Consider the following 15,210-nt stretch of genomic DNA (forward strand, 5'->3'; position numbering starts at 1 on the left):
TGCATGATGATGTTGCTGGATGCTAATCTACATCCGAATATGCATTTTAAACAAAGAAAGCACGGGATAAGAAGGCACCCCTATTTTCAAATTTAATCGCGATTTCTTGTTTTACATCGAAATATTAATAACCACTGTCTCCCACTTTGTGAATCTTACAAGTTTTAGTCAACTGAATTTGGGGTGGAAACAAATCCACATATAGGTGGACTCCAGAATACATGATAACGAGATTCCTATACTTCGCTATTTATGATTATACATTGATTTAGATAGCTTAGGATGACGAACAAATTCATGAGCCTCTTTGAGGCAAGGGCCTGTTGAAAATTCATCACCGCCAGCCGATACATCCCCTTGAATGACAGTAGCCTCTTCGATTGTGCCTCATGAGGTCATTGTCAGTCTTTACATGGTCTGGACATTTCCCTGATTTTGTATATGAGAGTTGGCAATATCTTCTTTCCATCCTCTCTGACGAGCTCTCAGCTCCCACATAGCTGTCAGTTTCTTTTGAGCCACTAATGTTAATTCAGATTTCTCCCTTGCTTCCTCGCATGTTTCCATGCCGGAATTACACTTATCTGCTTCCTTTTGATACTGGGATGTAATCTTCTTTGCCTCGAGCAGAGACATGTCAGCACGCCGCTGATTTTCCAAAGCCTCAGCTTCCCGCAGCTTCAGCTCCTCCGTCAATAGCTCTGCAAAATTCTTTTCCGTGTCTTCACTCACCTCTGGGTCATGTTTTACACAATCTGCATTATGTATGTCACGTCCAACAAAGAAAAACTAGTATTACCAAAATAAATGAGAAATAAAACTCAAATTCCAGTTATCATCCTCTAACAAGTAGTTGATTTTCCAAAACCAATATCGAGGTAGAATGACGAAGTAAGAGAAAATACATGGTATTTCATGCTAACCAGAAGACAAAGACATGTAAGCCATAAGGTAAAGTGCATTCCAGTATGGATGCTGGTGAAAGCCAGGTGAGAAACATATTGTCATATACTCTCACAAATATCAATGCCGAAGTATTCCATATATGTTTTTTGTTGTCTACATGATGCATGTAAGATAGAATCAAAATTGCGAAGTATTCCCACATGTTGTGGGAAATCCCTAAGTTTCCACATAAAGATAGAATCAAAATTGCGAAGTGTGTAAGAGTACATTTGCAACACAGTTCACAAATCTGGCATATTGCATGAACCCAATTTTAAGTCGTTAATCCATCCAAATCCAAAAAAATACCCAGGGAAACAAGAAAAACGAGTGTTTGAAATAAGAGGTTAGACATTACCAAAGATACATAATGGATTGAATACAAAAACTCTCATATATTAAACTTCCTTGAGGTGATCTTCTATAGCTGACTAGATACAATTATCACAAAATCATATGGAAGTACAAAAGGTATTTGCAAGAACTGGGTTAAAAAGAAATGAAAATAATTAATTTCTGTGTCCCCTGATACAAATCCGAATTACACGTGAAAGGTGTTGAAGTGAATAGTTGAGATGGATTGTTAACCCTGGTTGAAATTATGTCAACAACCAGTCGAAAACCAAAACATGATGCATCCCTCACTTTCTCTTGGTGAGTAACAGGGGGATAATTTGTATTTCAGTTTTCAAAACAGTGTGTTAAAGCACATGCATGCTGGTGATATCGAGAAAAAACCTTAAATAAAAACAGATCTTAATAAATACCTCCTGTGTTTGAAGCCGTAATTTTGAAGGAAATGTTGAAAGAGCACAAGCTAAACTAAACAAGATCAGAATGTACAAGCCAGATTGTGATCCATCACAAACAGAAAAGTGCACGATATCTAACTGCAAGGAATAATGACATGTTCTGCATCCCTACTTCCATGTAAATGCTTATGGGAACAACATTAAAAAAAAAATTCAGTTATTTGGTTTCATACACCAAATCAACTGACAACATCCTAAACAACTGATTCATGAACAGAAACTAACCTGCAAAGGATGCATTGCTCAATCCTGCATAAGTACAGACAAAGAAACTGAAATAAGTACATGCTTCATTATAAGAATTATAGCAGGTGGGCTAGCAAAATATTGAGCATCATATAATCCAGAAAGCAAGTGATTGACAATTTGCAGACAGACCAGGTGTTCTGGAAGTTAGAAACCTGGGCGTGTATTATTCACAACTGGCCATTGGACAGCAGTTTTGTTCAAACCTAGAATACGTGGCCCCACTGAAGGGGTGGTCAATTCCCTCATATCCAAAGATGAGCTGAAAGCAATGACCAATAAAATTCAATCCTAGTTCTTTGTATATAGAGAATATTTTGCCCTTTCAAAGATGGAACTACGTGTTGCACATCTTACACCTTACATGCATAAATGGAGATTAGCTGCAAGGAAAATGGACTGTGATGAAGATTTGTCAAAGCATAGTCCAAATTTTTGGATTGGGATCCTGAGTATGATAATAGGAAGGCAAATTAATTTCAATTTATTCTAGCATTAGCAAAGAAAGAGTCACTAGTCACTACCCCAGTAGAAAACCTCCCCCACCACAATTTCGGGGTTTAAAGCTTTTATTAAGTTCTCCTAACTCTCTCGGTTTATATCAGAACTTCCAGGTCATTGCCGGCGTGGCATTTTTTAGATCATTGTTGTTGAAGTATTCCTTCTCGTAGGCACAAAAATCTCCCTTTTCAACAATAAAAAAGATAATTATTGGAAAAGTTGAAACCTAGGGCTTATAACACTGAGTGAGTGCTGAATATTACAATGTTTAGATCTGGAGCCAATTGCTCATCAAGAATCTCAACAGAAAATAAAAAGAGAAAAATCATTAATTGAAGCATTGTGGAAAATCATATTATTTCTTTTATGCGCGAGATCTAAACGATGTTTTTTTTTTTTTTCAAAAAGAAACTTAGCGGATCAAACAAGAAAAGAAAAGAGATCTAAGAAGGGAACTAGACAGTTTAGAAGGTAAAAGATCATTCATACGAACCTTGGGGAATGGAGAGTAGTGGCCGAGAGGAACAGTCGCATTGGCAGGGAGGACAGGAATAAGAGGAGGAGGAGTGGCTGACAGCGGCTAAGCCCTCCATGAAGTGCCAGTAGAGGGGTGGCCCAAGTATATAACCCCCAATGCACAGCCCCACCACCACCAATCCCACCTTTAATACCATCGGATTATTCATTGCACCAGCGTAGATCAGCTGCTCTTCCTCTTTCTCCTAGTCCTCTTCTTCTCTTTCACGTTTGATTGTCGATATTTTTTGTCTTCTCTTTTCTCCGTCTTTCTATTCTTTGAAGAAAACTACTATGAGCTTTATTTCCGTGTTTCAACTTTCAGCTGCCGTCGCTGCTTATTAGGTCTGATCCCTCTGTAATTTCCACTTTGAACGACTTTGCCATCCTACAATTGAATGCTTTATAATTTTATTTTTTAAATTATTAAAAAAATATTCTTAATTATTAAAAAAATATAAATTTATTAATAATCAAATTTTTAGTTATTATAAAAATATAAAAAATATAAAAAATTAAAATATATGAATGAAAATATTTGATTGACATGTTTGGAATTCAACATTAAAAGTTAGTTTGCGTAACAGAGAGTATTTTAAAAATATTCTATTAATATTTATTACTTTATTATTATTTTTATATATAATATTTTATTTAGAGAGTATTTTAAAAATAATCTATTAATATTTATTACTTTATTATTATTTTTATATATAATATTTTATATCAAAAGTATTTTAAAAATATTTTATTATTATTTTTATATCTAACATTTTATTATTATTATTTTTATTACTATTCACCAAATATTAGTTAACTGCCCAAACGCAACATAACATTTTTCTTCATACTTGGGTGTAATTGGTCTAGTTTGGTTCAATTTTAGACAAAATTTAGGATCGAATCGGTATGTACTGATTTTGTATTTTTTTAAAACTGATTATACATCGGTTACTCTCCTAAACTGGTACTCTAGTTTTATCAGTTTCTGGTCCAGTTTTTCAATTTTAATGTATTATATTATATATTATATTATAATATATAATACTATAGTGATAATATATTGTAATATATTATTATTGTATTATAGACTATAATGATGTAATTTATAATATAGTGATATATTATAGTATATTATAATATATAGTGATATAATATTAATATAACTATTAATATGTACTATATAATAGTAATATAGTTACTAATACAATAAACAAAATGATATAAGATTTTAAAATTTAATATTATAATAATTAGTAATTTATCATATAACACCAAACTATTTTATATATAGTTATATATTATATATAAATATTATATACAATAAAAAAATTAAAATATATATATATATATATATATAAACTTGTCTGTTTTGATTTTAGAAAAGAAAAATTGAAATTAGACTGATTTTGACCAGTTAAAAATAAAATAAAATCAATATTAGACCGAATCATACTCAGGACTTGACCAATCTCATCAGTTTGATCCAGTTTAGTCCGATTTACTGATTCTTTTTACACCCCAACTTGAAACAATGTTTCTAGGGTCATGCTATAGCCATCGCTAGGCTCTAGAATTTTTTTTTTTGGTTTTTTTTTTTCAAATCAAATTTTAATACTTTTAATTTTTTAAAAAAATATAAAAGATTTACAATAATATTAAACAATTTTTTCTTAATTATTAAAAAAAAAAATACAAAAAGGGCCAGTGGTGGCCTTAGTATTTCCCATGTTTCTATTGCCAGAGCGGTCAGGCAGACAGCCTTGGGTTCACTTATCGAAAAACTCTTGCTCAATAGTGCGATAAACGATACCGTTTTGGTTCTGGCCTCAGAGGCAGAGAAACTTGGTCACTCTGTGCCAACTGAACGATTGCTCTTCATACACACTACACAGGCACAGAGACGGGGGCAGAGAGCTTCCAAAACCTAATAATGGCGTTCGAAATCCCATACGATCTGATCAGAAAGGTCCAGATCTCTCTCCGTAATGAGGCGAATCTCTCTTCCTACGACCCGGACGATCCTTCGCTCCCAAGCCTCCCTTCTCTGCAACAAACCTTATCCCAACTCGATCCCTCGCCGCCTTACCTCCGCTGCAAGCACTGCGAAGCCAGACTCCTCCGAGGCATACAATCCCTGATCTGTGTCTTCTGTGGCCGATACCAGTGCAGGGACCCCCCTCCTGAGCCCCTCAACTTTCGAGACACGTTTGGATGCCGCTGGTTGCTCGAGTCCTTGGACCTTCAAGGAACGGTACGTATGGTAAATTTCGGTTGTGTACGGTTGTTTCAGCTTGGTTGCTGACAAATTAGGAACGGAGGATGAGAAAAAGTACTGGTTTTGGAATGTGAGGAAGGGTGGGGTAATGAACTTAGAAATAGTCAATGAAATTATGCTGCCAATTGGTGTTTGGTTTCCGAATCCGAGAACGTACAGTAACATGAGTAACAAAAAGTTACAGCTTTGAATTTTGCATGTTTTATGTTTGGGTTTCCAACTAATAACTTGGCTTATCTGTTTCTTGGATTTTTTTTTTTTTTTAACGATGATAGAACTAATCTTAGTACGTAGAAATGCAGCTGGGATAAAGAATGTGAACGCAATTCTTATTTTTCAGTGCATGAACTAATTCAAAACCCGGAATGCATGTATGTATCTATGTACGTAAATTATTAAAAAAAAAAAAAAAATCTATGTACGTACGTTAAAAATGAACATCCCAGGAAGTATATTTTGTGAAATTGGGGCTTTTTTATTTTTTTTTCAGGAGATGGTTGTGCCATCTGTTGGAGCAAATGAATCAAACAGAGGACAGAGTGCACAAAAAGATGAGTTTCCCTTGTCAGATCTGTTAAATTTAGAAATAAAACTGTCTGTCGAATCTGAGAAAGTTTGGACTGCTGCCTCGAGTGAGACATCCATTCAAAACAAAAGGTCCTTGAATTTGGCAGGCGTCGATCTTGACAACTTTTTTGCTGATGGTGAGAGACATGCCGCATCAAGTGCATCTGAAGAGCAGCTAGCCTGGAACAAACAAATTGGAAGGACAGAAAGCAATGAGTTCCAAGTTCGGGAAAATCTTAGTTTGTTTGAGAATGTTCAGCCGCCTGAGACATCTACGTGGTCTACTGAAGATGTGGGTGGCGACTCTGTTTCTGGTTGGGAGGCAAACTTCCAGTCTGCTGATTCAGGAACAACTCATGAAGAGACCAAATCACTGGACCCTTTTGTGGGTTCTGCGGGTGATATTTCTGCTCATTTGGACTCAGTTTTTGGACCTGGAAAAGATTCTATTGATGGAAAAGCAAAAGACAATACTGTTTCATCAGCATCCCTGGATAGTGGCTGGTTTCAAGATGATCTATGGAGTAATTCCAATGCCATAGTAACTGCACGGACAGAGCAGGCTGAAATGACTGCAAACACTAAGGATAGCAGATTAGAGGAGAATGTGAATGATTCGTCTTCCGCCAGTGTTGATTGGCTACAAGCTGATAAATGGCATACCAACAGTGAAAAGGCACCCGATAATAAGATAATTGATGAAGATGATGATTCATTTGATTCATGGAATGATTTTGCAAGCTCTACTAGTGCACCCAATCCTTCTACGAGTTCTTGGGATCAAATTGTTAATTATGCAGCACCTTCTCTAGAACAAACTTCAGAACAAAATTTGTCTGTCTCGGCAAACAACTCGCAAGAATTAGATTTTGGTGGCTTTTTGCAACCGGGTTTATTCTCCGGAGCATCTAGCAATCCAAATGGTGCTCCAGAAGTAAACACTAGTCAATCAGAGGCTTCTAGTTCAGACAGGTTTTTATAATGCCAATTTCCATTTAACAGAATTGAAAGCAATCACTTGAGTTTTGAAGCATACTGCTAGATGCCCAAGGAGTTAGTTCCCAGGTCTTATAACTCATAATAGGTGTTACCATTTTATTCGTTTACTGTACTTTAATATATATCCATTAGCTTATTGACAACTTGAGTGATTAAGTGAAAGTAAAACATTATAATACATGTGAAAAGTGATGAAGACAAAGCTGGTATGCTTCCACACTTTTCTAAATTAGATGAAGATAAACAATTCATTACAAGTTTGGAGATTTATCTATATTTGGATGCCCCTTTCACCACTTGGGCCAACCCCTTTGTGTTTTTTTCCTGTTTTATTTTGAAAGGTTAAATTAAAATATAATATTCATATTAGATTATTTTTCTTTTAAAGCTTGTAATTATTTGGGTAAAGCATATTTAACAGAAACCCTTGCATTCACTGGATAGCTAGCTACGCGGTATGTAATTGCAGTAATTAAATTTTTTTTAGATATATGTACTGTTATACATTATTCAGTGAAATACAAAACTTAGTTTATGGTTTACATATTTTACGATATTACCTCTTTTATATAATTCCTATATGGTTGTTTCCATAGTTCAATCTCACTTTCCATATGTACTTTTTGATTTATTAGGGTCTAATTTATTTATTAATTGACTTATTACATGGAAAAATTATGTTTGTGGGAGAGGGGGATGACGTGGAATTGGTGGGGTGTGGCAGCTATATGCTTTACATTTGTACCATTTATTTTTTATAGGTAAGAAGTACATCTTGCATGCTTAAGGTTATTCAATCTCGACTGGCTTCCCTTCTTGGTATTGGATGCAGCTTGTTACTTTTCAGTCATGATCCATGCACTTTATCAGTTTTGTTCCCCTGTAAATATAAATATAGCCTTTAAATCAGCATTTTGGTGTCGTGGGACCTTTAGATGTATAAAGTCACTATATATTTCATGCTTGAAAATAATTTTGGGCCAATTCTTTAAATTAGCATTTTGGTGCCGTGTGAGCTTTAAATGTTTAAATCACTTTGTATTCATACTTGAAAATAATTCTGGGCAATTCTTTAATTTAGCATCTTGGTGTTGTACAACAATCCGCAGAACCAATTAATGAATCTTACATATCATGTTGCATGTTTCAGGATGGCCGAGACAAGTTCAAAAGCTGGAGGTGATGATGAAGATGTTACAAAAGGTGATGATGTCTCCAGTGCAAAAACCTGGTCAAACTCCAGTGACGTGGAGTCAATAATGTCACAAATGAAGGATCTCTCATTTATGCTTGAGAGCAATCTCTCAATTCCCCTGAAGCGGGATGGAAGCAATTCATTTTCTAATGGTAAGTGAGAGACCCTCCTAATATACTTTCTTTGCATGCCGTTCCCATATCTGTATCCTTGGTTTTTTCATGGTCATAAAGCTTCATTTTCCTCCTTTTTTCCCCTTAATTATTTTCTGCAAACGGATTTGATGTCCTTGTGTGGTCATAAAACACCTATTTGCCAGATTCATAAGTATGAGGTTAAGTTCTCTTACCTCCGAGTTCATTTTCTTTTTCTCAAGATATGTGCTTAGGAACCGACCATGTTTTATCAGCAGACTTTGTGGGTTATGTTTGACAGTTATGGTAAGTCATCCAGGAGAGAGATCTAGTACTTGCTTTCATAACCCTTGCCACGTGCACCAGTGCCTTGAAACCAAATCCGAACATTCTCAAGTAGGCAAAACTTGCTTCTTATTCTTCTATTTAAACGTGGGTATTTGGGAAGTTCACTAAGAAAGAAGATCCACTTCACCAAATATTGAGTTGGTTCTATTTTCATACTCATTCTGATCTGTTGATGTACTTTGTGAAATGGAGATTAGCATGTAAGCCTGCTTTGGCAAACCATTTGCTTCAAACATGGTAAGATAGCACAGACATGACAAGTATACGTACCTTGTACCAACACAACACGACACAATAAAAGTACTTTAAGTTTCTTTGGCTCACTTTCCATGAAAATGCACAGCTAAGATTCATTTTGAGGTTGGATAGAGAAGATAAACGTATGCAATACTTATTAAAAGAAAAAAAGAAGATAAACGTATGCAATCAACTAGCACTAGCAGGAACAAATGCTACTTCTGAACTCATACCTTTAGCTTTGCCAGAAGATTTGGCAGTGGCAGCAGAAAAAGAAAAGATATCCGATAACAGTATCTTGAATTAAAATCTCGTGAACCGTAAAGGATGTTAATGTTTCCAAACCAAACATGAATCGTTTCATTATCAGTGGTCTATTTAAGGTCACAAATATTAAGCATTTTTCCTTGCCATATTGCTACCGCATCGATCCAAAATGGCTGATCCTAGAATATGTGATAGGAAAGGACATGGCAGCAAGAAGAACTTATAGTAAGTTACACGGATGAGCTAGATATATTAATATTAGGATGTGTAAGTTATGTGCACGTCATTTAAAAAATAGTGTTCACCATTAAAAGAAGTATTTTCATATGGGTTCTAGACTTTAACTCATTTTTTTTTTTTAAGAAAATGCATGAGATTTGTATAGTCTAAAATTGTAAAAATCATTTCTGGATGGTGTAATATACATTGTTAAGATACTAGTACTGCAATGTATGGTACTTCGATAGTTCTAGTGACGGCGGCATTTGTTTAATTATTTGCCTTATTAGCCAATCTCTATTAAATACCCTAGCAATTTGAGTTTCATGTCAAGGGAAATGTATCTCTCATTCCAAGAGACAAAAACGTAAATGGTAGGTGTGTAGAGAGGGAGCCAAATCTATGAAGTTTGAAAGGAAGTTGGTGAAGCGCTATGGTAAATTGCCCTTTGCACAAAGCTTAAAGATTAGGAGGAAGGTACTTTTCCGACAGTCGAACCTACTAAGTACGAAAAGTAGCCAATTTTAACTGGTGGTTTGGAGAAGATTTTTCTCCCTTAGAGGTGGTGTTCTGGAAGACACCAAGGAGGAAGAAAAATGGCAGGGAAAATTACCTCACAAAATCAAGTGAGCACCGACACGCAAAGACTCAGAGAAACTAGGACTTTTGCCTTCCAAAAACAAAGAAGAGTGAGAGAAAAGTATTCATGAAACCTACCCAAGAACAACCTTGAGAATGGACGGAGTTTGGAAAAATTACCAAGAGAAAAGAACTGAAATTGTGAAAAAGGGAAGAACAGATCAAGCTCATGCTTAGACTTAGATGCAAGATGAAGAAATGAAATTTAAGATGAATTATGGGATGAGTTTTGGTATGGCTAAGTAAAAATCCAACTCCAAATCCAACTCTGCTCTGCCAAAATCAAAGCTTTGACAAAATGAGTTGGTGTCAATTTTTATTTTCTAGTTGGAGTTGGAGTTGGAGGTATTGTTTAATCGACTCCGCTCCAATCCGATCCGACATATCCTCCAACTATGATATGGTATATATATTATAAAATATGTATTATTTATATATTGATCATATATATTAGTATAGTTTATATAGTAGTATAACTAGAACTTATATAGTTAAATTTAAAACTATACTAGTATGAACTAATTATTATAAAATAATATACTTGTACTATAAAGAAATAGACTAATAATTTAATATATGCAAACCTAATAGTTTTACTACCGAACATAATTAATTGGATGATCATCACCACACCATCCATGGAATTATTGACAGGTTAGACCAGTTAACTGATATGATTAGAACATTGGTTGAAACTCGCTAAGTGAATTCTTTTGAGGAAAGTTCCCATGATGCTAGAGTAGTGAATAATGAAGAGAGGATATTTTTACCGCCCAATATTTTGGATTCCATCAAACACATTTCAACCATAAACTTTTGATGGCCTCTTACCATACGGAAGGTGAGGCCTTGGTATGGTACCAAAATGTTGTAGATTGTGGGATTTTTATTGGATGAGATTCATTTGTGAAGACCTTGCATATTAGGTTTTGGGCCAATAACATATGATGACTCTATGGAGGCTCTAACTCACCTCAAGCAAACCTATTATGTTGTTGCCTACAAGGCATAGTTTGAAGGGTTATGTGATAGAATAAGGGTCTATCAGAAAGACATAAGTTGAACTATTTCTTGAGTGGATTGAATGATGAGACTCGTTTGCCTATATAAATGCTCAATCCTATTAACTTTAATGCAACTTTTAGATTAGCAAAGATCCAAGAGGAATACTTAATAACATCTAGGAGAAAATGGAGACATGGTGTAGTAAATGTTGAGAAGGGGCCCCTTTAAACAATGGGAGAAGAGAGTAGAGTACATAAGCTTAATGTTCCAGTTAAAAAAAAAAAAATCTCTTCACAAATGGATGAAAAGAGAATGAAGGGGCTTTATTATCATTGTGAAGAGAAATGGAACCTAACACGTGTAAAAATCCAAAGGTTTACCTTTTGCAAGTTGAGGATTGTATATTGAAGAGGGTAGAAAATGTAGATAACAGTGACGGGTTGAATAGCTAAGAAGAGAGACAAAAGGGGGATGATGAAAACTTGGAGATATACATCCATGCTATCTTGGGGTGTCCTAAAAATAATGTCATGGGATTGCTTGGAATGATTGGAGCATGTTTAGTGAAAATTTTGGTGGATTCAGGAAGCATTAATAACTTCTTGGATCCACTAGTGGTTCAAGCAGCTAAATTCATAATCCAAAATGATTCAAGTTTACAAGTTAGAGTGGCTAATGGAGATACGATGTTGAGCAAGGGAAGATGTGAAGAAGTGATCAAGATCCAAGGCTCAAGGTTCTCAATTCATTTTCATGTGTTGACTTTGGGGGGCTGTGACATTGTTCTTGCAAGGACTTGATTATGAAAATGTAGAAGTCCGAACATGAGAGTAGTGTTTGAAGTCCTCTTTTGTGAGAAGACAATGTTGGTTCTTGTAGTTAGTAGCAGTGGATTAAGGGAAGCAGGCTGAAAGTCTTCAAAAGAAAGTAACATAAGTCATTAATGAATTTCATGAAGTTTTTGGAGAACCAGTTGGGCTGCCACCTATGAGAGTTTTTGATCATCAAACCCCCTTGAAGGAGGAAACTTCTCTTGTGTCAGTCGTATTGATATCCATACTATTAGAAAATAGAAATTCAGAAAATTATTTAAGACTTGTTGAAGTCTGGGGCGGTGAGACCTAGTTAAAGTTCTTTTTCTTCACCTATTCTATTGGTGAAAAAGGCAGATGGAAGCTAGAGAATGTATGTGGATTACCGAGCATTAAATCAAGAAACCATCAATGAAAGATTTACCATACTTGTCATTGATGAGTTGCTTGGTTAGTCTTTCGGAGAAAGGGTGTTTTTGAAGTTGGATTTGAGGTTGGGCTATCACAAAATCGGAGTTAAGAAAGAGGATATCCAAAAGACAACATTTAGAAATCATGAAAGTCACTATGAGTTCTTAGTGATGCTTTGTGGCCTTACAAATACCCTCGCTACATTCCAAGAGGTAATGAATGAAGTATGCAATCAACAAATGGAGGCCATACTTGTTGGGGTAGACCCTTAACATCAAAACTAATTAGCAGCCTTTAAGTATTTGTTGGAAGAAAAGGTGGGGATCCATGCACAACAGAAGTGGATATCAAAATTGATGGAACTTGACTTTAGAATTGATTATAGAAGATGGAATAATAATAAAAAAGTGATTGATGCACTTTCAATGAGGGTTGAAGAGGAAAAAATTACCATGACTTTAATTTTATTTCCAACTCCATTATGAATATAAGAATTGAAACAAAGTTATTTGTTATCTCTTAAACCGAATGAGATTTATTCCTAACATCAGCAAGGTGGAGAGGCTCCAAAGTACTACTCACTGCAGCAACGCTTATTGATAAGGAAATGAAAGCCAGTGATGGCCCTTTCTTCATCACTTAAGGCTACCCAATATTCACTTAAGGCTACCCAATATTCACTTAATGAAAGCCAGTAATGAATTACCCAATATTCATCACTTAATGCTCAAGTCTATTGTCTCAAATAGGGACCCAATATTCACTAGCTCATTTTGGAAGGATTATTTCATTTACAAGGGACATCATTGGCTTTTAGCTCAGCTTATCATCCTTAGTCCGATGGACAAACTGAAGCATTAAGTAAGTGTTTGGAGCGTTCTCTAAGATGCTATAGCAATGACAAGTCAAGTGAATAGAGCCTGTGGATTCCCATGGCCAAATGGTGTTATAACACCACAAATCACTTTTCCATTGAGATTTCTCCCTTTGAAGCCCTCATGGGTATCCTCCACCTAAGTTGCTCACTTGTATTTAAGGAATACTGCTAATACTACAGTAGATCTATAGTTGAGACCAAGGAAGTAACTTTTATCATTATTGAAAGAGAACTTGCACAAGGTCAAATAGATAACGAAATTATTTGCAAATAGGAAGATGACTGAGAGGAGCTTTTTGAGTTGGAAAAATGGGTATTTTTTAGGCTACAACCTTACATGTAGAAAATAGTCTCAATGCGCCATAATTTGAAACTAGTCCCAAGATACTTTGGTCCTTTTCAAGTGGCTGCAAAAATATGGACAATGGCCTATAGATTGAACTTATCCTCACTTTCAAAATTCACTCAGTTTTCCATGTGTCACGTTTAAAGAAAAAGTTGGGGACAAAAAATCACTCCATTAGCTACATTATCTCCACTGGATCCACAAGAGCATATTCAACCTGAGCCTAAATCTATACTAGAGAGAAGAATGAAGAAAGTTGAGAATCATGCAGCCACTAAGGTTCTTGTCAAATGGTTGGGAGCATTAATAGAGGACAGTTCCTTGGAGTCTTTGTGGAAGCTCTACAACCTCTACCCACACCTTATGGGCAAGGTCCTTTAATGGATAGGGAGTTGTAAGTGGCCTTGGAGTCAAGGGCCTTGGGAAGGGAATGTAATTCTAGGTTGAGTTCTGGGGTGATTAGTTGGGGAAATGAGGAGCAATGGTATTAATAGAATGAAGTTTAAACAGGGCGTCTGGATTTAGTCATACGATACGTTTCATAATAAGAAAAAAGATAGTGTGTTGGTGCATTAATTAAAACGTTGCATTTGAGTCTTTATTGTAATGAAACGTTGCGTTTTGGGTCTTAAGTATAAATGGTATGTTTTTCATTGTTAGTTAGCATTCTGAATGATATATAAAGTTGAGTTACTTGAGAATTGTATCTTGATGAATTGAGAGATGAATTGAAGTGATGTGAGAGGTAGGAAGATCCTTGAAAACCTCTTCCAAGAATAAAGATTCAAGTTCTTGTTTCTTTCTTTTCTTTCTTGCATTTTTTCTTTCTTTCTATCTATTCTTGTTGGTGTAAGGGAAGTGAGAATGTGACATGGAAGTATTGCCAAGCAAAGCATCCAATCGAAGACAAGAAGGAGAAATAGGGTATAGAAGAACCAAGGATCTAGGAAATGAAGACCATGTTTGGTTATAAAAAGTTTTGAGGATGTTAGATAATTTTTTTAGACCTTTTTTTTAATTTTTAATTTTTAATTTTTAATTTTTAATTTTTAATTTTTTTATTGAGTTTTTGAAAATGGAAGAGAGTTTGTGAAAATGGAAGAGAGTTGTGAACAATTTTTTAAAAATAAGTTTTGTGTTTGGATTTGTGAAAGTGGAAAGAGATAGTTGAAAAGATATTTGAATATAATTTTTTAGGAATACTTTTGGTTTGATATTTGTAAAGTAGTTTTGATTTTTGTATTTGTATAATGATTGGATGAAAAGTTAGGAAAATTGAAATAATGTAGTTTATTTTTTGTGTTTGAAGATGTTTGATTTGAAAATTTTAAATTTATTGAAAACCAACGCAAGATTTTAGAGAATTTTACCAAAATCAAACAAGGAGTAAACTCTCTATTAGGAGTGCTACCCACACCTTATGGGGTGGGGTTGCCCCCTTCTCACACCTATATCCGCCATAGTATCCTTAGAGCGGGGCCCGTATGTGTGCCAAGGTGGACCCTTGGTCCATCTGTCCCCTTGTCCATCACTCATGGCCCCACAATCGGAATGGAAAAAAAATCAAACAAAAGAGAAAATACAATAAAATGAAAAATTACACAAAATATCCACAACAATAAATAAAATACAAATAAAATCCACAACACAATATACATCAAATGATCCAAATAAAAAACAACAAAAAAAACTTAAACTAGTTAAAAACAAACTCACGGACTTGGAGGAGCCAATCGAGAAGGAGGATGAGTAGTAGAGGACATTGACTGCGTGAGGGAGAGAGGGCAGCGGCGTAGAGAGCCATAAAGGAAAGAGAGTGAAGGAGGTGGAAGAGAAGAGAGTTTGCGAGGGACGAA

General features: G+C 35.3%; 2 protein-coding genes across 4 annotated transcripts; one reads left to right on the plus strand and one right to left on the minus strand.

The window, feature by feature from the left end:
- Positions 1 to 64: 64 nt before the first annotated feature.
- Positions 65 to 3,395, minus strand: LOC122303787. Of its 2 annotated transcripts, none has more exons than XM_043115742.1 (3): positions 2,998 to 3,395; positions 1,983 to 2,006; positions 65 to 734 (listed from the first exon to the last, which is right to left on the minus strand). In XM_043115742.1, the coding sequence occupies exons 1-3, from the start codon at positions 3,188 to 3,190 to the stop codon at positions 409 to 411; spliced, it is 543 nt and encodes a 180-aa protein (XP_042971676.1). In that variant the 5' UTR covers positions 3,191 to 3,395; the 3' UTR covers positions 65 to 408. The 2 variants fall into 2 exon arrangements, with proteins under 2 accessions (XP_042971676.1, XP_042971675.1); XM_043115741.1 differs by having other exon boundaries at positions 65 to 755; positions 2,998 to 3,391.
- Positions 3,396 to 4,764: 1,369 nt separating this feature from the next.
- Positions 4,765 to 8,804, plus strand: LOC122303788. 2 transcript variants are annotated; one of them, XR_006240823.1, is made up of 3 exons: positions 4,765 to 5,274; positions 5,789 to 6,930; positions 8,015 to 8,141. XR_006240823.1 is itself a non-coding variant. In XM_043115743.1 (3 exons), exons 1-3 carry the CDS (start codon positions 4,954 to 4,956, stop codon positions 8,217 to 8,219), a joined length of 1,575 nt encoding a protein of 524 aa, XP_042971677.1. In that variant the 5' UTR covers positions 4,767 to 4,953; the 3' UTR covers positions 8,220 to 8,804. The 2 variants fall into 2 exon arrangements, 1 of the variants encoding a protein (XP_042971677.1); XM_043115743.1 differs by having other exon boundaries at positions 4,767 to 5,274; positions 5,789 to 6,837; positions 8,015 to 8,804.
- Positions 8,805 to 15,210: the final 6,406 nt, after the last annotated feature.

The sequence above is a fragment of the Carya illinoinensis genome, chromosome 3, assembly GCF_018687715.1.
Source record: "Carya illinoinensis cultivar Pawnee chromosome 3, C.illinoinensisPawnee_v1, whole genome shotgun sequence".
NCBI classification, from domain to species: Eukaryota; Viridiplantae; Streptophyta; class Magnoliopsida; order Fagales; family Juglandaceae; genus Carya; species Carya illinoinensis.